The sequence below is a fragment of the Danaus plexippus genome (assembly GCF_018135715.1).
Source record: "Danaus plexippus chromosome 13 unlocalized genomic scaffold, MEX_DaPlex mxdp_15, whole genome shotgun sequence".
Lineage (NCBI taxonomy): Eukaryota > Metazoa > Arthropoda > Insecta > Lepidoptera > Nymphalidae > Danaus > Danaus plexippus.
Genome location: NW_026869849.1, coordinates 4,986,151 through 5,009,393, shown reverse-complemented (window position 1 = coordinate 5,009,393; position 23,243 = coordinate 4,986,151). Strand labels below are relative to the sequence as shown.

General features: G+C 30.5%; 7 protein-coding genes across 9 annotated transcripts in view; 2 read left to right on the top strand and 5 right to left on the bottom strand.

Moving 5' to 3' along the window:
- Positions 1-328: 328 nt before the first annotated feature.
- LOC116770371 (charged multivesicular body protein 2b) overlaps positions 329-23,243 on the top strand; it is a 46,573-nt gene continuing 23,658 nt past the window's right edge. The window contains exons 1-6 of one of the 2 annotated variants that reach the window (XM_061527952.1): positions 329-505; positions 583-674; positions 745-861; positions 933-1,113; positions 1,182-1,288; positions 1,743-1,885. In XM_061527952.1, coding sequence (XP_061383936.1) covers positions 472-505; positions 583-674; positions 745-861; positions 933-1,113; positions 1,182-1,288; positions 1,743-1,841 — 630 coding nt within the window. In that variant the 5' untranslated portion in view covers positions 329-471 and the 3' untranslated portion in view covers positions 1,842-1,885. Of the gene's footprint in view, positions 506-582; positions 675-744; positions 862-932; positions 1,114-1,181; positions 1,289-1,742; positions 2,144-23,243 lie in introns of those variants that run through there. The other variant, XM_032661822.2, reaches the window with a different exon arrangement.
- Positions 1,920-2,880, bottom strand: LOC116770372 (NADH dehydrogenase [ubiquinone] 1 alpha subcomplex subunit 6-like). The gene is made up of 3 exons (XM_032661823.2): positions 2,691-2,880; positions 2,456-2,571; positions 1,920-2,376 (listed from the first exon to the last, which is right to left on the bottom strand). The coding sequence occupies exons 1-3, from the start codon at positions 2,812-2,814 to the stop codon at positions 2,248-2,250; spliced, it is 369 nt and encodes a 122-aa protein (XP_032517714.2). The 5' UTR covers positions 2,815-2,880; the 3' UTR covers positions 1,920-2,247.
- LOC116770132 (NADH dehydrogenase [ubiquinone] 1 alpha subcomplex subunit 6-like) lies at positions 3,114-4,205 on the bottom strand. The gene is made up of 3 exons (XM_032661485.2): positions 3,983-4,205; positions 3,758-3,873; positions 3,114-3,300 (listed from the first exon to the last, which is right to left on the bottom strand). The coding sequence occupies exons 1-3, from the start codon at positions 4,110-4,112 to the stop codon at positions 3,172-3,174; spliced, it is 375 nt and encodes a 124-aa protein (XP_032517376.1). The 5' UTR covers positions 4,113-4,205; the 3' UTR covers positions 3,114-3,171.
- On the bottom strand, positions 4,679-9,097 carry LOC116770323 (uncharacterized). 2 transcript variants are annotated; one of them, XM_032661744.2, is made up of 15 exons: positions 8,944-9,093; positions 8,717-8,858; positions 8,341-8,631; positions 7,886-8,008; positions 7,668-7,813; positions 7,541-7,573; positions 7,379-7,466; positions 7,045-7,197; positions 6,637-6,787; positions 6,016-6,232; positions 5,870-5,929; positions 5,663-5,789; positions 5,288-5,427; positions 5,031-5,143; positions 4,679-4,952 (listed from the first exon to the last, which is right to left on the bottom strand). In XM_032661744.2, exons 1-15 carry the CDS (start codon positions 8,986-8,988, stop codon positions 4,838-4,840), a joined length of 1,944 nt encoding a protein of 647 aa, XP_032517635.1. In that variant the 5' UTR covers positions 8,989-9,093; the 3' UTR covers positions 4,679-4,837. The 2 variants fall into 2 exon arrangements, with proteins under 2 accessions (XP_032517635.1, XP_061383935.1); XM_061527951.1 differs by lacking the exons at positions 4,679-4,952; positions 5,288-5,427 and having other exon boundaries at positions 5,030-5,143; positions 8,944-9,097.
- LOC116770324 (tRNA (cytidine(32)/guanosine(34)-2'-O)-methyltransferase-like) lies at positions 10,311-11,383 on the bottom strand. The gene has a single exon (XM_032661745.2). The coding sequence runs from the start codon at positions 11,226-11,228 to the stop codon at positions 10,350-10,352; it is 879 nt and encodes a 292-aa protein (XP_032517636.1). The 5' UTR covers positions 11,229-11,383; the 3' UTR covers positions 10,311-10,349.
- Positions 11,793-21,523, top strand: LOC116769992 (cytochrome P450 9e2-like). The gene is made up of 9 exons (XM_032661297.2): positions 11,793-12,276; positions 13,680-13,831; positions 13,915-14,038; positions 14,247-14,365; positions 14,717-14,895; positions 14,970-15,049; positions 17,181-17,396; positions 17,775-18,023; positions 20,274-21,523. Exons 1-9 carry the CDS (start codon positions 12,021-12,023, stop codon positions 20,435-20,437), a joined length of 1,539 nt encoding a protein of 512 aa, XP_032517188.1. The 5' UTR covers positions 11,793-12,020; the 3' UTR covers positions 20,438-21,523.
- Positions 20,444-22,861, bottom strand: LOC116769993 (tRNA (cytosine(72)-C(5))-methyltransferase NSUN6). The gene is made up of 7 exons (XM_032661298.2): positions 22,589-22,861; positions 22,310-22,505; positions 21,827-21,983; positions 21,499-21,706; positions 21,054-21,341; positions 20,673-20,854; positions 20,444-20,592 (listed from the first exon to the last, which is right to left on the bottom strand). Exons 1-7 carry the CDS (start codon positions 22,721-22,723, stop codon positions 20,472-20,474), a joined length of 1,287 nt encoding a protein of 428 aa, XP_032517189.2. The 5' UTR covers positions 22,724-22,861; the 3' UTR covers positions 20,444-20,471.

Below are 23,243 nucleotides of genomic sequence, written 5' to 3'. Positions count from 1 at the left end.
GAAAAATTAAATAAACAAAGTTTAAGTAAGAGCAAATCTTTTAAATTTTGATGTAATTGGAATGAAATTTTAAGGATACCCACAAATGGTGCTATTAAAAATTAAACATGTTATGAGAAATCTAGACTTATTGTAATTTATTTGGTCATAATAATCATATTGTAATTTATTTGGTCATAATAATCACAAAATTTGTGAAAATTATATTGCTAAAAATATATTACTAAAAACATTAAAAATATATATGTATTTCTGAACTTAGCAGAGTGTATCTCATCCTTTGCCTTGATTTATTTTATGAAGTGTAAAATTATTTGACATTTGGTAATTGGCACTTGACATATATATCAAAACGTATGAGAAAAACAGCAACAAATCTAATAATATAATAGATTAAGAAATATTTGTAATTAGTCATATCTGTTGAAAAATTGCGAAATATTTTAATGCAAATAGTAACTTTCATTAATAATGAACTTTTTCAAAAAGGCACCAACAGTGAAAGGTAAACAATTGTGAGTTTTTCAAAGTCGTGAATCATAATTCTGTGACATATCATAAACAAAAACTATTATTTTTTAGAACAGCAACGAGAAAATGATCGTGAACTTCGTAAAGCAGGCAGAGATTTGGAACGTGATAAAAATGCATTGGAAAGAGAAGAAAAGAAGTTGGTTTGTATCCACTAAAGTATAGCAAAGAAAAAAATCTCTCGAAGATCTAATTTCAATCTATATTTTGTAGGAGTTGGAAATAAAAAAAATGGCAAAAGAAGGAAATAACGAAGGTTGTAAAATACTTGCTAAGCAATTAGTACAAATGCGTAAGCAGAAAACTCGTATGTATGCAGCTAACAGTAAGGTACAAATTTATGATTTAAAACTCCTTTCGCTAACGATTTTTGTTAATATTTAAAATTTGATATATTACAGATATCCAGTGTACAAATTCACAATAAAGCAATGGGTGCAAATATAGCCATTGCAGGTGCAATGGGTACAACAGCCAAGACCATGGGCAACATTAACAAAATATTGAACCCTGCACAAATATCGAAAGACATGGAGGCATTCAAAGTGGCCAGTGCTAAAATGGATATGACTGATGAAATGAGTATGAATATTTATATTTTTTTTTATTATTTATTTTTGTTTCTAATTTTAAATGATTTTTTCTTCTAGTTTCAGAAACTTTAGATGACATCATGACTGAGTCTGGGGATGAAGAGGAAACTGAAGGTGTTGTCAACCAAGTCCTTGATGAAATTGGTATTGAAATAAGTGGAAAGGTAAAACCTCAATACAACCAAGCAAACTGCTTTTTAAATATTATAGAAACATTAGCCATCATAGCTGCCAGCCGCTGATTATTAGTAACTTCTTAAATTTCTGGCATTCTCCATAGATTTTCTTGCTTAAGGATATGCGAGCATCAATTGCCGATTTAATGTTTATTTAATTATAATGTATGTTCCCTATTGTCATATGAAGGCTCACTTGCTGACCAATACATGATAATTGACTATAATTCAAATTTATATCATGTTGTAAAGGAACATTACTAGACATGCCAGTCCTCAACTACTGCCAAATAATTTGAGATAAAAAAAAATCTAGTACACATTTTCTAACTGATTGACACTTATGTTTAAACTGATACCTTGTCTTAGTATTAGTTGCTCAAATAATAAAATAAACCCAAAAGTGTAAAGGAAAAAATAATTTTATTACATCAACTTCCAGATGGCCAATGCACCTTCAGTTTCTCGCAACAGAGTTGGTGAATCCACATCTGACATTGACAAAGAACTTATGGCGCAGCTAACAAAACTCAAGTCATAGATTTGTTGTATTTAAAAAATATATATTTAATATTATACAAAACAAACTGACTATTACTAAAATAAATCTAACAAAATGTTTCTTTTTTTAAATGTTTAATATTTAAGACCAAAGGTGAGGTACTAATTTGAGAGTTGTTTTATTCAAATAAATCAGCAGTTCTTCTATTTCCTTCCAGAACTATTTTATTTAAAACTAAATAAATATTCAATTATATAAGAACTATATTTTTGAGATACATCACGAATCATATTTTACTGAACTGTGATATATGTATTGCAAATAAATTCAATTGAAATTAATTTAAACTTCTTTCATTACCACCATTATAAACTTTTTGCAATCATTCATTTGTCTGAATTTATCATATATTTTAATCTGAAGTCTAAAATGAGAAAGAATTTATTTAATCTTCATTAGCCAAAAATTTGTTGATAAATCCACTTGGCTTAGGATCGATTGTCGGATTAAAGTATGACATGATATGACCTTTCTGTTGCCAGTTATGTGTTATCTCTTTCAAATTCATGTAGCCCTGGTAAATTAATATACAAACTCCTTATTAGATAGTAAAAAAACAACTAACAAAAAAGAAATATGTATTTAAGGAATACCTTGATTACTAGAACATCAATAACTCTCAAGTCCGTTAAGCAAGCATTCTTATAGAAAAATTCCCTAAGCTTCGACTTGCATTGTGCTTCACTTTTTTGAATATCAAAGTGTTTTGCTGCAGTGTAAAGTTTTTATTTAAACAAGTATTCAGGAATAGGTTAAGGTTAGGGGCACTTATGAATAGATTTTTTAAATGGAGGCTACATATTGGCTAGAAATAGACATTTTACTAACCTATATAGGGAATATAACGATAGTATCCTCGATACAATCCTAAGACACGCCTATGTGCCTCAGCAGAATCTAGTGATAGCACAGGCTTAGCAACTTTACTACCAGCTCTTACTGCTTGAGCCATTTGATATACTTATAGAATTTTTTTGTCACACTGTGAAGTCATTTTACATACCTGTCAAAAAACATATTTTGTTTTCTTTCCAAAAAGGTCCTACTACTATAAAAAGCAAATGTATATAATGAACACTTACTTTGCTTGTTAAATTTATTTGTTTAATTTTGTAATATGAAAAATCAAACTAAGATAATTTTGGGTTAATAAAAAATTATACTTACAACCTAAAATGATTGAATTAGATTTTAAATTTAATGTGGGAGTAACATTGGCTAATGAATAGGTTTTCAAAAAAAAAACAGTAATAGGCTATTTCACATGTACTATACAGATAATAACATTTCCTTAAACAAACTAAATAAATCATTCAACTCCCGAGAAGAACTTTGAAAGGAAATCTTTAGGCTTAGGTTCTTCAGTAGGCTTGAAATATGCCATTATATGCCCCTTTTGCTTCCAGATGTTGACAGATTCTTTTAATTCCATTTGTCCCTGTAATAATTGTAAAAGTGTAAGTCAAGATTTTCTTAACTTTCTCTTTATACTTATATCTTCTGATATATTTCATATACTCAAACGGAGACAATAAACACAACCACATGTCATATTTTGTATGTTTCTTTTTGCCTAATGGTCTTGTAGTTGATGTAATGAAACGGCAATCTAGTATATATATGTATTGTAATATTATAATTTACAATTTAATCATTGAGATGAGATTACAGTGCTAAGTTCCGATAGCGACTGTTGACAGAAACATAATAATTTATTAATTTAGTATGTAACATATCAAATATCAGTTTGTTTCTAAGTGCCAATATGGAATGTGATTTTCGCTTACATTAATAACAACATAACATATAAAACGTAGGCACAACTTCAATCCTAATAGATTTCTCACATAACTGCAACATAACTTATTTTCATATCACTAAAATACATGAATTACCTTGATAACGAGGATATCAATAACTCTAATGTCAGTCACATCCTTGTTCCTTAAAAAGATTTCCTTTAGCTTAGCACGGCATTGTTCTTCTGATTTTGGGATATCAAAATCTTTGACTGCAATATACAGCTATTATTATTAAATATTTTCAGTGACGATATTGAAAAGTACTTGATAAGACTGTTTTTGCATTATACATTATATGATGACATAACTTCTACAAACCTATGTACGGGATTTGACGATACCAAGCCTTGTACAAATTTAACACTCGCAACCTCGCCTCTCCTTGAGTTACAGAAAGGACTGGCTTAACGGTTTTAGTGCCAACTTGTATGGCTTGTCTTGCAGACATTATTGAAATATAGAGTTTAGAGTTCACAAATCCCAAATATATGGTCAAAAATATTTCGTTTTCGATTGACAGTCAAGATCATGTTGTCAACATGACAGTTGTTTTTTATTGCAAGTGCGAAGCCAATTATATAGATTAAAATTTTAAGATACATATACGTTTATTATAACTCAAATTATTATTAGTCTTCTACTAATTGCGATAAAAAATTAAAAAATATATAAATATTTCAGCAACATTTATATTTTTCAGCTTTGTTTTCATCGAGAAGATGTTTGTAATATATGAAGGAATTATGTGATTAGGGAGATACACACAGGACTTCCAGGATTCTCATTGATTATAAATTATAATCATAATTATACATAAGGCAGCTGTTTGAAATTCTTACAAATTTCTGCCAGGTAGTGGCGCTGTTCCACAAAAAACCAAATATACCGCTCGAGGCATATAAACATTTATTATTTATATTTCATTGTGGCTTAAGTGAATAACATTTTATGTGGGTAGTGATTAGTAAGCGTACACAATCTTAACTCGACTTAAATTATGAATAAAAATACAGCTTAAGTATGTTAAAAATATTATTACAATTTTTTTAACTTTTTACTTAAAAGTAAATTAAGAAAACATGACGAAACGAAACTTATTAAATATTTACAATAAGGACAAATTACACGAACTTCAATTACCAAATAAACAACAACGATATCACATTTCTATCTTTACAATGACAATGGACATGTTTTTGCTCCATGCTTTGGTATTAATTCGGAACTATATGGATCTATTAAGAAGGTGTCCTTCATTCGACCAGGCATATATGTAAAAAATATATCCCTGAAATTAAGAAAATAATGTGTTACAAAATATCAGATACATATATATAATATATTGTGTCACGTTAAATATACTTACAAAAAAGCTTTGCTTGGATATGCGTCATACTTCGTGGTCGCCCACCATAGCCTAGTCTGATTGAGTTGGTTCAGCCGGTTCCGTGTTACGAAATCATTGAGGAGGATTTCAAACTGTAATTATTAATAATTCAGCTATGAATACTCAAGACTTTAGAAATATACTCAATATGTATATTATTTTATTAAGGATTTATATTATAAATATATTTTTTCTACAGCAAATACGACAAACGTCAATTAATTTATTTTGTATACCAGTTTCTGAACCAATTGTCTATGGGACCAATTCAAGTGCTTCAGTTGTTTAAGTGTGAAGGGTATCCTATATGCACGCGCTCTAAAGTCTATGTGCTTTAAATCGAGCCACCGTCTTTGTGATTGTAGAAGGAATTTTCCTGTAGATATTATAATTTTTATACAATAACCTGAGGTTTTTTTAACGCAAATGTATGTAAAAATGATCTTACAGTGAAATAGTGTTATAATTATTGTTACTTAATTTACTTCAGTAATAATAATACAAAAAGTAGACATAGATTTTACATGGATGAAAATATGGCATTCTGCGTTCACAATCAAATATCTTTTGTTCCTGAAAAATTAGAACAATCGTTATTCCAAACTACTTACTACTCTGCTCCGGTGTAAGTGTACCCTTCACACGTCTCCTCACCCACTCTTGCAAGTTGTTTAATAAGCACGCTTTAGGTAAATGTGGTATTAACAAAGGTGTTTCAGACAACTCCGCTAGAAATGCCTAAAATGTTTTTTAATAATATTATTATTAATAATTTGGAAACGGTATAATTTGTCAGAAAATTTATTTATATACAGTACCGCAAGTAATTCTCTCTCTTTTAAGCCTGATGGCAATATTGTCGGCATTGATGGTTCGGGCTGGAAAAAGGGTAGATTTATGTTTTGGAAACATTGTGTTCCATATATAATTTAAAAATATGCCGTAGTAGACTATGTAGAATTACCGTAGGCTCTTGAGACAGTAAGGATTCCCGAACTGTGTTCCTTATAAAGTCCTCCATGGGATCCATTTGGTAAATCTTTGCTTTGTCCAAGAAAAATGGGCCCTGTTTTGTAGGTTGGTAGAAATACTTCTCGGTGGGTCTGCCTTCGTTATAATAGTCATAAAGATGACCACATTTACACTTTGATTTCTTCAGATAGTCCATCACTGTGTCCTCCCTTGAAGTTTTCGATTGGAAAAACATTATATATAATGGGAGTAATTAAAATTGCATAATAATATAATTGAAGCGAGCCGAACGCTAGACTGGCAACCCAGTTCATTCATCCACGAAGATGATCTCAACAACCGAATGTCCGATCGAGTCGAGAAATTTTGTTCAAAAGCGCTTTTATTTGGGGGTGGTTTTCATAAAAAAATTAGATCGGACCACCATTTTCAATTTTACAGCCGGAAAATAGAACCTATGTCCAAAATAACGATTCGGTACCAAAACGCTAAGTCGCTTCAATCAACCTGAACAAAGCTTTTTTTCGAGCACAACAATAAAAATGCGAAGGATGGTGGTGGAAGTGGATCTCCTAGTATTATAATGAAACAATAGCAGTTATATATATTTTACCATTTAGATAAACAGGAACAAGATTCTTCACAGATTTCCTTCACGTCCCTTGGAAACTTCCAGTATCCGTGGATGACGGTAATGAATTCTCCGTTGTAACAAACGATTCCAGCATTTATTGGTATGTAGCCGGTTGGTAATAGAGCAACGTCTATAACCAGGATAAATATTAAGCCCGAGTTTAGATCATAAATGTAATGAAAAAAATATATATTCAAGATGAGAGGTTGGAATTATAAAGGTTAGGTGAGACTATTGGAGATACAGTTACAAAGATGGCATAGGCTGTTTGATGGATGATTACTACTGATTATCATATTTTTTGTTTCTTAGCTTTTCTAAGGGTCGAGAGTTAAGTTCTGACCAATATTGGGAACGATATTTGAAATATAAACATTTATACAATACTATTTAATAGAAATCGCGGTCTTCCTCCTAAAAACGAAACTCCCCCAACGTGGTATTGAACATTCTTATATGGAGATTTAAATCTCGGCTTAGCTCGCTTCTTGAGCATTCTTAATTTATTTACATATGCGACCATTTTCGGATCCGTGTTGCCTATAAAAAAAATGCTATAACTTAACTTTCACGAATCAATCAGGTTACAATAAAGGTATAAAAAAAGTGCGTTAAATAATTCTTACTTATTTACGCTAAAAATATTAAGTGGTACCTTCTGTGTTTAAAGTACTCTGTGCAATATGGTCTACATCCAGTAATCAAATTAATATATACTAACGTAAAGTACTCGGTGGCTCCCAAAATTTGTAATTACATATCCTTTCGCTTTGCTTCTCTTTCTTATTCCTTTCTTTTCGCTTTTCCAACTGAAAAGCAAATAGTTCTATAGGTTTTTAAAAACTAAGACATAAGAAAGAATAGTATTAGTAATTAAACGTACAAATCCGTGGTCTTTGCAAAGTCTTTCATAGCTCTGTAATGTATAAGGTTATTTTATTTATAAGAACATATACACTTACAATATACAGATTACAGATCAATGTGAATATATAATACATAGAATTCACCTCTTCACTACGCAAACGAACTTTGTAACCAAGAGGTCGACACCTTGGTTTGGGTTTTTTATTTGAATGATTACTATAACACGGTATGTAGCATTTCTGTAAATATTCTCCGTAGCGAACCTTCGGTTGAACATTCTTCTTTACTTCTAGAAATTGCAATAAAAATTTAACAAAAGATTTCTTGTGTCATATAAAGAATTGAATATAATGAACTCTACTCTGCTCTGGGACAGTGGGCGGTGGCATGGACGCGTATGTAAGATCTTCCAAGCGCTGAACGCATTCCTCCAAATCCACGAATACCAAACACGACATCAGAATCATTGCGTTCATATCGTATACTAAAAATATATCACACAAGAACAAATTTGCAAGCATTAGGAGTCAATCATTACTCTATCAAGAGTTGGTGCCGTCAAAGAAAATGTGTTTCGGACTTATTATTGTATGAATGATGAAGAAAACTTTTATCTGGTCTTCCAATGACCATAATTATTGAAGTATTCGAGAGGTAAAGTCAAATTTAGATTAATAAAATACTGAAGCCAAAGCCGGAGGACCGTTTTATTTTAATCTGTAGGTAGTCGTAAAAATCTTAGATACCATTATGTAAGCCAACGGCTACTCATGATTTATGGATTAAGCATTTAAATCGTATGTTACATTGCGTTACCTGATCGCAATTCACTGGGTGGTTTTTTATAATATGCAGAATAAAGGTTCCATATAAAAACACCGGGATCCTCCACGGAATCGTTCATGGCACTCATAAGAACAGAAGTTGGGATACGCAAAGTTATCCCCAAATCTGATAATGACTTTCGAGTCCTCGCTGGTATGTCTTCCAGAAGGTCCTGGTGTATATTAGATTTTAATTCTCCCAGTATTATTCTTTGGGCGTTAGACAGCTCGTAATACCAAGGTGGTCCAACTTCTCGTTTTAATCTTTTCAATTTCCTTTGTTCTGTAGCAACGAATATCAATGATATAGCAATGTTAGCTATGATTTTTTCAAATAATAGTTCATAATGATAGAATTTACTATTAACCTTCACAATAATAGTGGTATTTCAGATCTCTTAAAAAACGCAACCAATTGCCAACTTTTTCATTATATGGTTTTTTATCTATATTAGCAAGCATTTCTTTCTCCAAATAGATCCATACTGGTTCCTTGTAGTCATATATTTTCTAAAAGCCCAAATTTCATTGTTTACGCACTAATTAATGATATATACTAAAGACGTGAAAAATCAAAGTTGTATGATATTTTTACCTTCTTTTTTAGAAACTGTTGTACTGTTGGCATCTTATACGACATTTTTAAAAATTACAAGGAATTTAAAATAACAAAAATTTTGTGATATTATTAAAAACTTCTAATTTAGACAACTTACAGAAAACTATTCCATTTGTAAGAATTTTACATTGGTATAAAAACAAACTTTTCAGCCAGTACTACAAGAAAGTATTTTCAATACATGTCAAACCTAATATCAGCTCTTAAATATTATAAATAAGAAAAACATTGATTAAATAATTTATGCCTACATTTTGTGAAAAACATTTAGAAATTATAAATTAGCAATATGTTTAAGATGCACAAAATATACATATACATACATATGTATGTGAAAGTATACAAAACTGTGATGTAAAAGGTACAAAATAAATGACATATTAATCCAACATAGCACACAAAAATATACAATAATCAACCTGCTGGATTCATTTATTTTTGTAAGACTAAATAAAAAATCTTTTATCAATGAGATCTAAATCATAGTGAAATTATTTAATTAAAAGTCTTAGAATCAATCAATGTGTGTTACACATGTCTAGCATAAAATAAAAGTTGTTCCCGCAGAAGTTCTCCAATTGCCTTTTTGAATATCTTAAAGTGACGAAGCAGTTAGATTTCTTTAAAATTCTTACAGGCTTGTTTTCTTGTTAGTAAATTTATCTTACAACCTAATTAGAGTAAATTGGCGTAAAACTTAATCATCGGTTGTAGTTTTATATTTCTTAATAACATTATAAGCAGTGATCACATAAATGAGTTGTAGAATTATTGCTTAGTACTTTTCAAGGTGATATCGCAGCAAGAAACAATATTTACAATTTTTTACTTATAGAGTACTTATAACGAATCACATATTGTTAAGTAATTGCATCAGTTTTAAAATAATTCTTTAATTATTTTTAGTTGCAAATAAACTCAATGAGAGAGAAATATATAACAGTTAGTTTTAATTATTATTTAATATCAAATCAGAATATTTTATTGTCTAACACGTTTTTCAGAAGTTCATGTTCATACTCTTCTACTCTTATTATAAACTCAGATGGTTCCGGATTCAAATTTAATTTAAAGCATATTTTGAGTTGTCAGACTTATATGACAGCCCATATAACAAAAATTAATATTCAATTGATTAATATTAATTATTCGCTTTCTTTGACATATTATTTCAGATGAAGCTATAAAGGGTGTTAAGAAAATGTCTTATCAATCAACTATAAAGTATGATTTATGTAAGTTTTTTATTACCAAACACAAAGTATGGCAGTAACATAAAGGTACTTTTTCTTTATACATTTAATTTTAATGTATATAAATACATATTATAAAATTAAAAATAATTAAAATCTGATATATTTTAATAAGAATTATTTACAACATTAAGAATTATTAATTTGCATAGACTTTGTTTTTTCTAATACATCCTTGTATGGTGGATCTATGGGTCCTTGTACTGGTTCTTTATACTCGTAAGATGATTGGCCTTCCAGTAATAGTGGATATGATGTATCGGAATCATAAGCACTTAGATCACCACATGCAATGAATGGTACAATGAATCTATTTGGTCCTGTGAGTTGATTGAAGTCACAGTATTTGTGATCCAGAAGAGGATTGATCATAGTTGGAACATATCCAGGAGGCGGGCTATAATTTTGACATATAACAAAGGCTTCAATGCTGGAATTTCTTGAACTTCTGGGTTTTGATACAGTCACAAATTCAAAAAATAACTTCAATTGTGAATAAACTAAAGTGACATCTTTTCCTCTGAATATCTTCGCCACAAAAACACCACCATTTTTCAATACGTGGGTTGTTATGTTTAAAGCCGCCAGTAGCAGTTGTGATTGAACATATTCATCTATATCATGTAGGCCAGTAACATCTGGAGCCCCATCACAAACTACTAAATCTGCCTTCAATCCTTCAAATTCTTTAATAATTTCATTGGCCGTTGATATTTTTGTAATATCACCTTGGATTTGTTTTACACCCGGTAATGCAGCCATAGCTTGGAGATCAACTGCTACGATCTTGACATCATCATCGTTTTCGGCATTTTGTCGCAATTTTTTTGTTAAAACCTGACTCCAGCTACCAGGGGCAGCACAAAGATCTACGGCTCGTAGCACCCCATTGAATATGTTATGTTCTTCATTTATCTGAAGCAATTTGAAAGCGCTTCGAGCTCTCCAACCTTCTTCTTTGGCCAACCTATAATAAATATCTCTCTTATCTTTAGACGTTTTTCCCATTGTTTAAATAATTTATCTTGAGTTACAAGTTCACGGTATGGGAATTGAGTAAAGATTACTAAATATTACATACAGAACAATGTAATTTTTTAAACAATGGCTTCAACTTTCAAGAGACATTGTTTTCGCGTTTTTTTTTTTGACAATTGACAGTTTTGATTTTTAATTTTTTGACATTTTTAAATTTAAAGTATAAAAATGTTTGATGAAATTATTTTATTCTAGCATGTTAATTTAGTGTCTCACATTATAAATTATGTTCAAGGGCACGTCTTTCATAAAACTTAAAAATTAAATAAAGAAGTTTGAAGTCAGAAAACCTTATATTATTTTATTTATTTCATACATTGTATATAATTCTTTTTTATTAGTCTATATATAGTTTTTACTTAGGTATTGTTTGTATTAATATGATTCATATTTACTGAAAATGTAAACAAATAAAACAAACAAAATAAATGTAAATTTTTGAACGGATTTTTCTGTCTAGCATCTATTTGCATATGTATGTGTCCGTAGAGCAATAGACATCATTAAACAAGTTACAAAAGCTTTAATGTCATTTCTATAAAGTACAATATTCAATCTTTGTCCTCTATATTTATCTCTTGTGACTAAGCTTTTTTTAGTCTTTAAAACCCATTCACTTCTTTTATTGGCTGAGAACGTGTTTTGAAGTGTTGTTGTGAAGTTGCTTTTGAGAGAAATTTTCGTTTTGCGCAATTGAAATTAGTTAGTGTTTGTTAGTCTTCAGAGATCTTAAAATATTTTTAAACAAGAATCCATATAAAAATGGATACCAATAGCACTTTTAACTCATTATTGTTAAATATTTCTGAAAATTGGAGAAGTCTTCTAATATTTTCTTTAATATTCTTCATTTATTATCATTTTACCGAAACATTTGATTATTTTGAGAAACGAAATATAAAGTTTCGGAAACCCGTTATATTTTTTGGAAATAGCTTTAGACGATTAATGGGTACAATTTCATACCCAAACTTTCAATTAGAAAATTACAATTATTTTAAGGGTGAAAGAGTCGGTGGTAAGTAACTTAATTTTTCATAATTTCAAACAAAAATCAGTGAAAAGATTAAAAAACTAATTACAATATTTTACTTATATACATTATATATTAAGATTTAATAAAATTATTTTATGAAATGGTTTTCTAAAACCAGGTTATATATAATTTAAACTCAATTATATCCCTAATTTAATTTTTGCAGCGGCTCTTACTATAACCGTTATATTTTTTTTGGCTAATTATATTTCTAAAGATAAAAGAAAAAGGAAAAGATAATGTCGTTTCATTCTATATGACTTTATTTGAATACGCGTTTATAGCTTTTTTTATTTATATAAAGATTTAAACCTTCCGTGTAAATCTGATAGGATATGTACTTCTTAAGAGTTTATTTCTTTAGCCCTAATTTAATTTAGTGAGAAGCGGATGAAATATGAAATGAGGAAATAAATTTTCCCAAATTAAATAAACCTCGTAAGAAAATATTTCTTTGGCTTGATATCGCTTATATTTCTTAAAAAACATAATTCCGCGTAAAATTTGCTACGTGAATCATAAGTACGTAATCTTAAAAAGAAATTTTTCCATAACATATTCTATTAATGTTAGTTATATAAAGTTCTTAACTATAATTCTTATCATATGATTAATAATTAACTCTTACAATTACGACATCATATTTGTCAGGTGTAAGTAGTTTTCGCGCTTTGAGCAGAGACGATAATAGATAAGGCTCATGACCTAAAAGGCTGAGATTGATAAAAATTACAATATTATTGTAATAATAACTTCATATATATAAACATTTGTTGTGTATTATATATGCTTGATAGCTTTACCAAAGTTATGATAATAGTAAGGTGCGAAATCGATTTAAATGAAAGCAGGGCTTTTAAAGTATCGATGTATAAATGAAACTAAAATTTTTCGTATTACTACGCGCATTTCATTATTTTATAAAGTACATACTCCCGACTTATCTGTTACTCTGCAACAACCGTGATCACGGGCAGACGAGACGATGCACATCTCGTAGGCAAATTCGCGTAGTAATCCAAAAATATTAGTTTCATTTAAATGAAAAGTCGCGAAAGTCTTAGATCTCATAACGATGTATAAATTGGCAGAGTACTTCTATGCGGTTAAATTAGTTGTGGTGATGACAGTATTTTATTGGTTCCTAAATAGTCCCAAGTGATGTCTCAATTTGATTTTATATTGAAAATCTTCGTTTTAAACTTATTTTATTTAAAATTTCGCAATAATTAATTGTCTCGTATTTGATTTTTTCTATGGTTATGATATCGTCATTGTAGTTTGAATATAAAAACACGTATCCACAATTGTCAATTTAAAAACCCTGCCATTGTAACTTCGTGTAGGCATAGGATATCAATTAACACTCATGTATATTGTTCCAGGTATATTCGAAGGCCGAAGACCAGTGTTATATATCATAGATCCTGATTTAATAAAATCAGTCCTCATTGGAGACTCCGATCATTTTATTGACAGAAATTCGTTAAGAAGTAGAGAACCGAGATTTTTGAGCCGATCTCTCATAAATTTAAAAGTATGCGTATTCGAATTTTAAATTGAACAAAGTTTAAGACGAAGCATAAAAAAATAAAAACCATTGACAATGCTAACTTTCAGGGCGCAGAATGGAAAGCTGTCCGGAGTTTGTTGACTCCGACTTTCAGTTCGTCGAGACTAAAACATATGCAACATCTTATACAACATTGCTCGAATCAATTGGTGAAATACCTGGAACATTACGGTAAAGAAAATATCGTAATAAAATAATATCGGTCACTATTATAAACGGAAATCCCTATAACGGGTCATTGTATTTAGTCTTATCTGCTATGACGAAAATAGCCATATCTTTAATTTGATAGATGATCTTAAAAATATCGTCTATTATACAATTGAGGTTTAATATAGGTTTTAATTTGATTTAGGCTTTATGTTTAATGTCTTTGCAGATAAGAAGGAAGTGGAATTAAAAGATTTGATGGGACATTTGACTTTGGAGGTGACTGGGACTTGTGTTTTCGGAATAAGTACAGATGCTTTGAATGACGAAAACGCTGAGTTTGTTAAAGTAAGTTAGTAAGATACTATTTAGGTCGTGTTAGAAAGAGACAGACTTAACCTCCGCCCTTCTCGCTCTCTACTAGATACAAAGATCTTGAGACAATTGAAATTATTATACGCAATATTTACAAGAAATACATATCATACATTTTCTAGAAATTACTAAACTGCAAATTACACACACACACACAAATGAAGTAAATATTTTCACGTTGTTAGTACATAGATTATAGTTTGAGATTGTGTTGATTTAACTAATAACAGAACAATAGCTGATAACAATAGCTTTAAATAAATATATACTATGATAGATTGCTGTGTGCAAATTAATGTTTATATATATTTTTTTAATTTTTAGACGGCTGAGAATTTCAATTACATGTCACTGAAGAAACGCTTCGGTCTCTTGTTCGTTTTATTCTTTATGCCATCTCTATTGAAATATTTGAACATCTCGCTACTTAATTACGAAGCTAACAAGAAGTTGGTGGACATATTGATAAATACGAAATCCAAGAGGATTCTGTCTAACACAAGGTGTGTGAAGAACTCACTTATTGTTCAATGTAAAATTATTCGTTCGTGTTTTAATTCACTTGTATGGTTTCCAGACGTAATGATTTCCTGCAACTACTCGTCGATGCTTCTTTGAAGGAAGAAAGTGAACTGTCACATCCGGGTGCTAAAAGATGTGAGTGTTTCAAAAAAAAAAGGAATAATATTTGACAGTTAATTTTTTTTTTTTTGTTGAGCTAAGATTTATTCGATTCATGTAAACCTCAATGATAAGTATTTTTTTTTTATTCTAATAAGCATTCAATCCACGAAACTAGTACTCGATTTTTAAACGATAAAAAGATTACACGGAATGACAAATCAAGGAATGGCCGTTTAAACCCAATTCGCAATTAATTACATGTAATCTTTTATATCTTCCACATCTTTTATATCCGTCTTTATTCAACGATTAGTAATTTTCTTGCTAATTTCTATTTTAATCATCGCTGTAATTAAAATGTGATAAGTTAAATTGTGATACATCAGACTGATTAATTAATGAGAATTTATTATCTGTATACACATATAATTCTATTGTACGAGTATATTTTTTACTGAAATCTTAAACGTCTGCTTTGGATTGAACTTTGGTTAGGTTCCTTAATCAGTCCGGCAGATGGCGCTACAGTATATAGGTATTTTACTGTACGTATTTTTAACACACTATACATTGCTCTCTAACGTTCAGGCGGACGGAGTCGCGGGCAAAAATATAGATAATTATACAATATTAACATATACATTGTCAGTAAATACATATTACAAAACAAACTCCCTCGCCGCGTCCGTCTGTCTGTCTGTTCGCAATAAACGGGAAAACTACTGCAACGATTATATATCAAACATTTATCACCCCTCGTTAGCGTGATTCTGGAGGAAGGTTTTAGTATATAATTTGTTAAGTTTTTGTATTTACTTGTGTGTACATTAACGATATTTGTTGAAAATATCGGGAAAACATGAACCGTCTGAGAGCTTTTAACGAAAACGCGTAAAGTCTTTGAGACATAACAAACTAATATGTTGGAATTGTGCATCCTATATAGGTCTACAGAAAGGTTAAGGAAACCTTAAGGATAACATACTATATCCATTATACAACTTTTAAAAATGGTATTCCTAAAGCTTTCCTTTTACTGTAAAGCTATTTTAAGTATTAAGTCTTATCAAAATAAATTTCTTCGTTTTCGAGCCTACATCACTATCTGTATATTACTTTTTAAATCATTTAAATCGGTCGTACCATTTGACATCATAATATAAGTTTAATAATTCTCAAAATTAAATTGGTTATTTTATATTTTTCGTAAAGAGCCCTTGCGAAGCCGGGGCTGGTACCTAGTTTCATGCTAAATATTTCAATATAAAATGATTTTTTTTTTTTGTTATATTATCTCGAACAAATCTGTAACGGAGAAGCCGACAGTGTGTGGTTATTTTTATTCTATTTTTAAATAATTTTATAAATATTAATAAGTTTTTAAATTAAGAATTTTAAATTCAATCGATATCTTCAGTGGTTTTATATTTTTCATGTTGATTGATTGCTCTTGTTTGATTAATATGCTGTTTTCCGTGTCTTGATATGACCAGACAGTGGCCTCTCATCTTTAAGAGTTTGTCGATATTTTTATCAATATTAACAAATAGATTATAAAATATATTTGTTTTCACCTCGGAAGATTCTTTAAATTCGCATTATGTATAAATAACGTTATTTGATATGCGAAATGAACTTTGACATAAAAAGTCGGATTTACGAAAGATGTGTAACTGGCTTAAACAACAAATTGCTATTTGAAAATGTCCGTTGGCATTAAAAAAAAATCAACCCAACTGTTATGGCAACGAAGTGTAGAATTGTTTTCAAATAAAAAAAAACTCGAGCAGTGAAAAAACGTGAACATACAAATGTATAAAAAAATGATGTGATAATGTATTAAGAAAATTACCCCACCCACGTTGATGATTTTGCCACACAATTATTGCGATATCTTTATGATTGATGATGAATTAATTGATAAAGTTGCAACCTTGCATTACAAATAGGTATATTTAAAATTAATTAATATGTTCTCTCTTAAGACGAGGATTGTGATTGCTTTTAAATACTTTTTTTTTTCTTGTAATAAACATTCAATGACTCTGCATGATCCATAATGCCTATCTAAATACAGATTTGAGTTAAATTAACCTCTTTGGAAAAAAAAAAGAAAAACATACCGAACCTCTTTTGAAGTAGTCCACCAACGTTTTTCTTACAGATTTAGACGAGGATACCGTGAACGCTCAGGCGCTGTTATTCCTTCAAGCTGGTTATGAGACCAGCAGTACGTTGCTATCGTTCGCGATACATTCATTGGCTGTACACCAGGACATACAGGAGAAGCTGCGGGCTCATATACAGGATGTTACCAAGGGGGAGGAGTTATGCTACGATCATTTGACACAGTTGGATTATTTGGAGGGAGTTATATATGGTAACACCCTTTATCTGCTCAATGACGAATGTAGTATATATATATATATATATATATATATATATATATATGCTCCGAATGTAGCAATGTATAGTGAGGAGTATGAGATTTAATAGACGCTTTATGTGGTAGCAGAATTTAAACATTTAGTACTTAATATACGCCAATAAACCGTAACTCCATATGTAGTGTAAATTATAATAATTGATTGTACATCAATAATATTAAGCTGCTCAACGCGGTGCAGAAATTTCTAGCATGATTCATTATAAGTAATTAATAATATCGATAAACACGGTACTGCCCAAAAACCTAGATACAAACGTTCGATAGTATCGAGATATTATTTCTATATTTATTACATATATCTAATTACAGAGACGCTGAGACTATATCCGTCGCTCAGCAGGTTAGACAGGGAATGCACGAAACCTTACATAATACCGGGGACGTCTATCAAAGTGAACAAGGGCGATATGGTGTCTGTGCCGGTGTACGGAGTGCACATGGACTCCGACATTTATCCGGACGCGGAGAGTTTCATACCGGAGAGGTTCAACAGCGACGCCGGTAAGAAGAAATCTCACCTGTTCCTATCGTTCGGCGCCGGACCTAGGAATTGTATCGGTATGTATCATTAATCATTGACATTTTTTTTTTTGTCAATGTATTAACCGCTCTGGATACGAGTCTTTTGAGTTTATTATCACATGATTTATAAGATTGACTTATAAGATAAAAAAAAAGCTTTAGATGTCGGGAGGTATTATAAGTGTACTGATTTTTTTGTATATTAGGTTTAGGTTAAGCCGGAAATAGTGATTAATATTGCTTACGTGATAATTTTATTAAAGGAAGTCTGAATGATTTTCAGTCATAACATCCTAAGGGATACAGTTCTGTCCTATCCTAGAATGAATTGACACTTTTTTGATTGACGGTAATTGTAAATTAATTTACTTTATATTAAAATTGCATAAAAAACATACGAAGATAAGCGCTGGTCAAATAAGATTTATGGTTGTGGTTATGGTTGGATGTTGCTAAACTAATTTTTTTTTAATACAAATATAAAACAAGCCTTAACTGCATCACAACTATAAGTCAAAATATACCAACGTCGACATAAAAAAAAAAACAATGAATTAATACTTAAATACTCTTTTTATTACTCGTAATAATTACTCATCTTTTTCGTGAAGATAAAAAAGCAATTTCCAGCCATTTCCTACGATACGTTAAATTTGAACAAAATTGATAATGAAATCTTTGGTAGATAACATCACTAGCCGATGTGTCAGCAATATGTTTTGATAAGGAAAATCAGTTTTTAAACACGATATATGCTCATGGCGTAGCAACTAAACGGAAATTTTCTTTATTGACTTATAAGATTATCCAATTCGGATTAATCGTAAAGTCAAGGCCTAATTCGAGTTACTTTTCCTTGGATGTTCTATGTTAAGACGTTTGTAACATACAACCCATCTTGATTTCGTCGTCATCAGTAAGAGTATCATTTTCATCTTCAATATATTTTACAGATGTCATATCTCTTGTGCTTTGATATCTACTTTTTGCTATTTCATGTACATCGTATTGTGGTGTTGCCATCTCGAGGTTGTTATAAAATTCTTCGTTGGAAATGTGTTTAGTGAGAGCTATGCGTCTCTTTGTTCCTGTCTTTAGTTGGTCATATTTTAAACGGTCTGATTCATCACGTGTAGGTTGCCATCTTTTAAAACATCCTTTTTTCGAGGCTTCTTTAATTTTTATAGATTCGTCCCACCAGTTTGTTTCCTTAAAGAGATCTCTTCTGTTCTTCGTTCCGCCTAGATGGTTTTCTGCCTTTAGTATGCACAAGTATTGGAAACTGGTCCATATAGCATTAGGATTTTGTTCGTGATGACGTCCCGCTCAAAATAAACCAAATAGTATTTAATACTTTGGTAATAAAATCCACTTGATCTTGGGTGTTAAATTTTGATTTACTTTAACAGGTTTTTGGAAGGTGTAATTTTTAAACTAATAATCTGTGTTGGGATGTCAGAGGCACTCCGGGTATTACTTTGCAATCTTTGTATCGTCCCAGGTGCTTCTTTCTAGCTAAGATATAGTCAATATGTGTGGAGCTCCCGCCGCCGCGCCGCTGTACTCAAAAAGTTGACTTTTGTTCTTTTTGTAGTAGTATTTATGATATTTTGAGAAAAACAAGAACGAACTTAATTGTGTGATTTTTTTAAGTTACACATTTTTAGATGTAACTCATTATAATACTGACTTCGCTTTCTTCCACTAAGTATTAAAAAAAATACACTGCTTAATTCACAATCAATTGTGGAAAATTCAAATAATTTCATTTTAAATCTCTAAATAGAAAAATTTATTAAAATTCTATGTCTATTTTATCGACGGATTTCCTGTAGATAATTATTATGGCCTTAAAAGGCAATGCATGTATGTAATGTCCTCATGTCAGAACGGAAACTTAAATGACAAACAAATTTCTTAATTTCGTTTATACTTGTAAATTCATTACACACACATATATATATATATATATATATATATAATATATATATGTGTGCCCTGTATATATTATATATATATATATATATGTGCCCTGTATATATTATATATATATATATATATATATATATAATATAAAAGAAAATGTTACGAAATATTATTTTTTTATTAAAAAAAAAGTATATTTTAATTTTCCAATTATGAGTGACAAAGTAGCATCATGTTGTCTTTCTCTCTACATCTTTCTCATTTACTCGCTCCTTAGTCTCGCTAATATCCTCAACCAGAACTTTATTTAATTCATCCCAGCTATAACTTGACCTTTAATGAGATTTAATTCTGTTACAGGTTTGCGTTTCGCACTAAATGTAGCGAAGACAACGCTAGTCAGTTTGATAAGGAACTACAAATTCTCGACCTGTGATAAAACCGAGAATCCAGTGACGTTTAACAAAAGATCAATGCTGCTAAAGGCAGAGAAGGGTCTGTGGGTCAGAGTGGATAAGATATAACACATGTATTCATAGATATTTATTATATATAGTTTCATGTGCAGTGCTCATTATTTTTTGTGAAGGCTGCTATAAAGAAACCTATAGTATTCCTGTACAAATCTTCCACCGGTCTGAGTGGATCGTTATCTGGACCGAATCGCTGTACCATCACTCTGTAGAATAATAATAAATTAATATATTTCAGTTAAGGTTTCAATATTATGGATTGGTTAGTAATTAATGTGTTTATTACCTTTGTTGATCGTTCAGACCTACATTCGGTTGTCCCGGCCCACCATGTAGTGGTGCAGCGGGAATGAGTTCCATACAGGGATATTTATCCAATACCCAGCTCACCATTCCTTCATTTTCCTCTACAGTAACTGTACATGTACTGTATACAAGCTTACCCCCGACTTTTAAAACTTTCACAGCCTAAAAAATAGTTTAAACAATATAAAGATTACAGTTATGTGTAAGTACTAAATGTTGGTCTTTAGATTTCTGTATAGACAAAATAATTGATTTGTGATCCAATAGATAACTATAAAAAGAATTTTTTTTACAGTATTTGTGTTGATTAATCTAAATTTTTACATATAAGTTTTTGTATTTGAATACACATAATACTCACAGAATCAAAAAGCTTTCTTTGCACAAACTTATAGGATTGAAGCATTTTGGCAGTCATTTTATTGTTCAAGAGAGGCCGTTGACCCAAACCACTGCAAGGAGCATCCAATAGCACTTTATCAAAAGTGTTTGATTTGTATGGGGGCCCTTTTTCATTGTTTGCTTCATCAGAATGACATTTAGTTGAATCAAACGCAAATGTATGAACACAGGTGACACCCTGAGTTTCGCAAGATTGACGGATTTTAATAACTTTTTTATCAGTTTTATCAATTGCTGTGATGTGAGCCTAGAACAAGATGAAAAGCTTACAAAAAATATTGCATTATATTACAGAGTATTCCCAAATCTTGTGCATGGGAAAATGTGTACGGCATTATAAATGTATGTTTAAGATATTTTATATGTAAAATTAGGAATCGATAAATGTTAATAAACATATGTACTTGGTTATTGGACATTTCCGCTAAATGAGTTGTTTTATTTCCTGGTGAGGCACACATGTCTAATATATGTTCATTGGGCTGTGCATTGACCACCCATCCTGTTATGATAGATGGCAGGTTTTGTAATACTAAATGTCCTTTAGGATACATAGATTCATTTATCACAGGAAGTCTTGATGCCGGGAGCAAGGTTTCTATTGCTATACCACTGTAACATATAAAAATTGCATTTAAAAATATTTTTTGTTAAGGATTTTATTAAAAATGTGATAATAATAAATAGTTATTTTTTAATAAACTAAATATTAGAGCGAAACGAAATAATTACTTCGGTTGGACTCCATCGTCAAATAACTGATAACGCAACATTCTAATGTAGCCGGTACCAACATATATTTTTCTTCCTTTATACTCGACTTTTAAGCCTCTCTTACAGTGGCCATCTAAGTCACCATATATATCAACTCTTTCATTGAGACTGCAATCTGTAATTTTTACAATAAGCTAAATATTAAATGGTAAGATTATTAGTGGATAGTATAACATTATACATTCATGTTTGAAAATGGGAAGAGTATGAGCAGCCATGTTCCTGTGATAATTCATTTGAAAAGCATTAAAAACATTTGGGTAAATACTGATCTGGATATATACCAATTTTTGAATTTGTCTTATAGAAATAGGGATTAACTAAAGTGGTAAGGGTATAGCAATAAAATTAAATTATATTTAGTGGTATCTTTTTCTATGATATGAAGAGATTAACAAAATGAAGTGTATAACTTAATGTGGATGTTATCTGTTATCTTACTGGTAGGTAAACCAAGCACCCCAGGAGCATACACATGAGCGCCTCTTAAAACTGCGGCTGCACACATTGAATCCACTACTACCTCGATATTTCCTTTTTTTATAACCACATTCTCCGGCCATTGTTCCACAATGAGACAGTCCGGTTTTATTAAATAATACGCAGGAGTAGACTGGCAGTTTAATTCTCTCCTTTGCTAAAAATCATAAGTTAGGAATTATAAATTTAGGAGCGTTAAATTTTAATTATTGATCACTTTTTATTGAGTTTTTATAATACCTGTTCTAATACACTTTTAATCTTTGTATCGTTAAATTGCATTAATTTATTCACTCTAAATATTGTGTATTTTGGCGCCTCTGCGAGCCATGCTTGTAATTGAGGTGAATCCATATTATTATTGCATATATACATTTTTATTATGCATATATAACATTTTGGTAATGATTTTAAGCTTATTCTGATGCTGTTACACTTCAAAATAATAAACAATCATCTCAAATATAACAGTAGTAAATAGTAATCACAAAACCATGCTTGATACTGACAAGTGACAACAAATCACAGCTGTTTTCTGCGCCACAAAATTAGCGATAACCGAATAGCTAGTCTCTATGGCTTTACGGTTTTCAGCAGTTGATAAAGTCCGGTTTAAATACAAAAGAAGAAAAGATAAGCTAGACTTTGTGTAGAATTTTTATTACAATTTAAATATTATGCCTCATTTTTTAATATACATAGCATCTGTTTAAAATAATCTTTAATATTGATTTATGTGTTCATAGTAAAATATAGAAGAGTATTAACTTGGGGTGACAAGATTCAAATAAGCAAGATTAGTAAATATACTTTAGAGTATTCTATTTTTGTTAGAAAAAAAATTAAGATTCTTAGTTAAAATGTAAATGAAACTTGTTATAGAAAAGTTTCATTG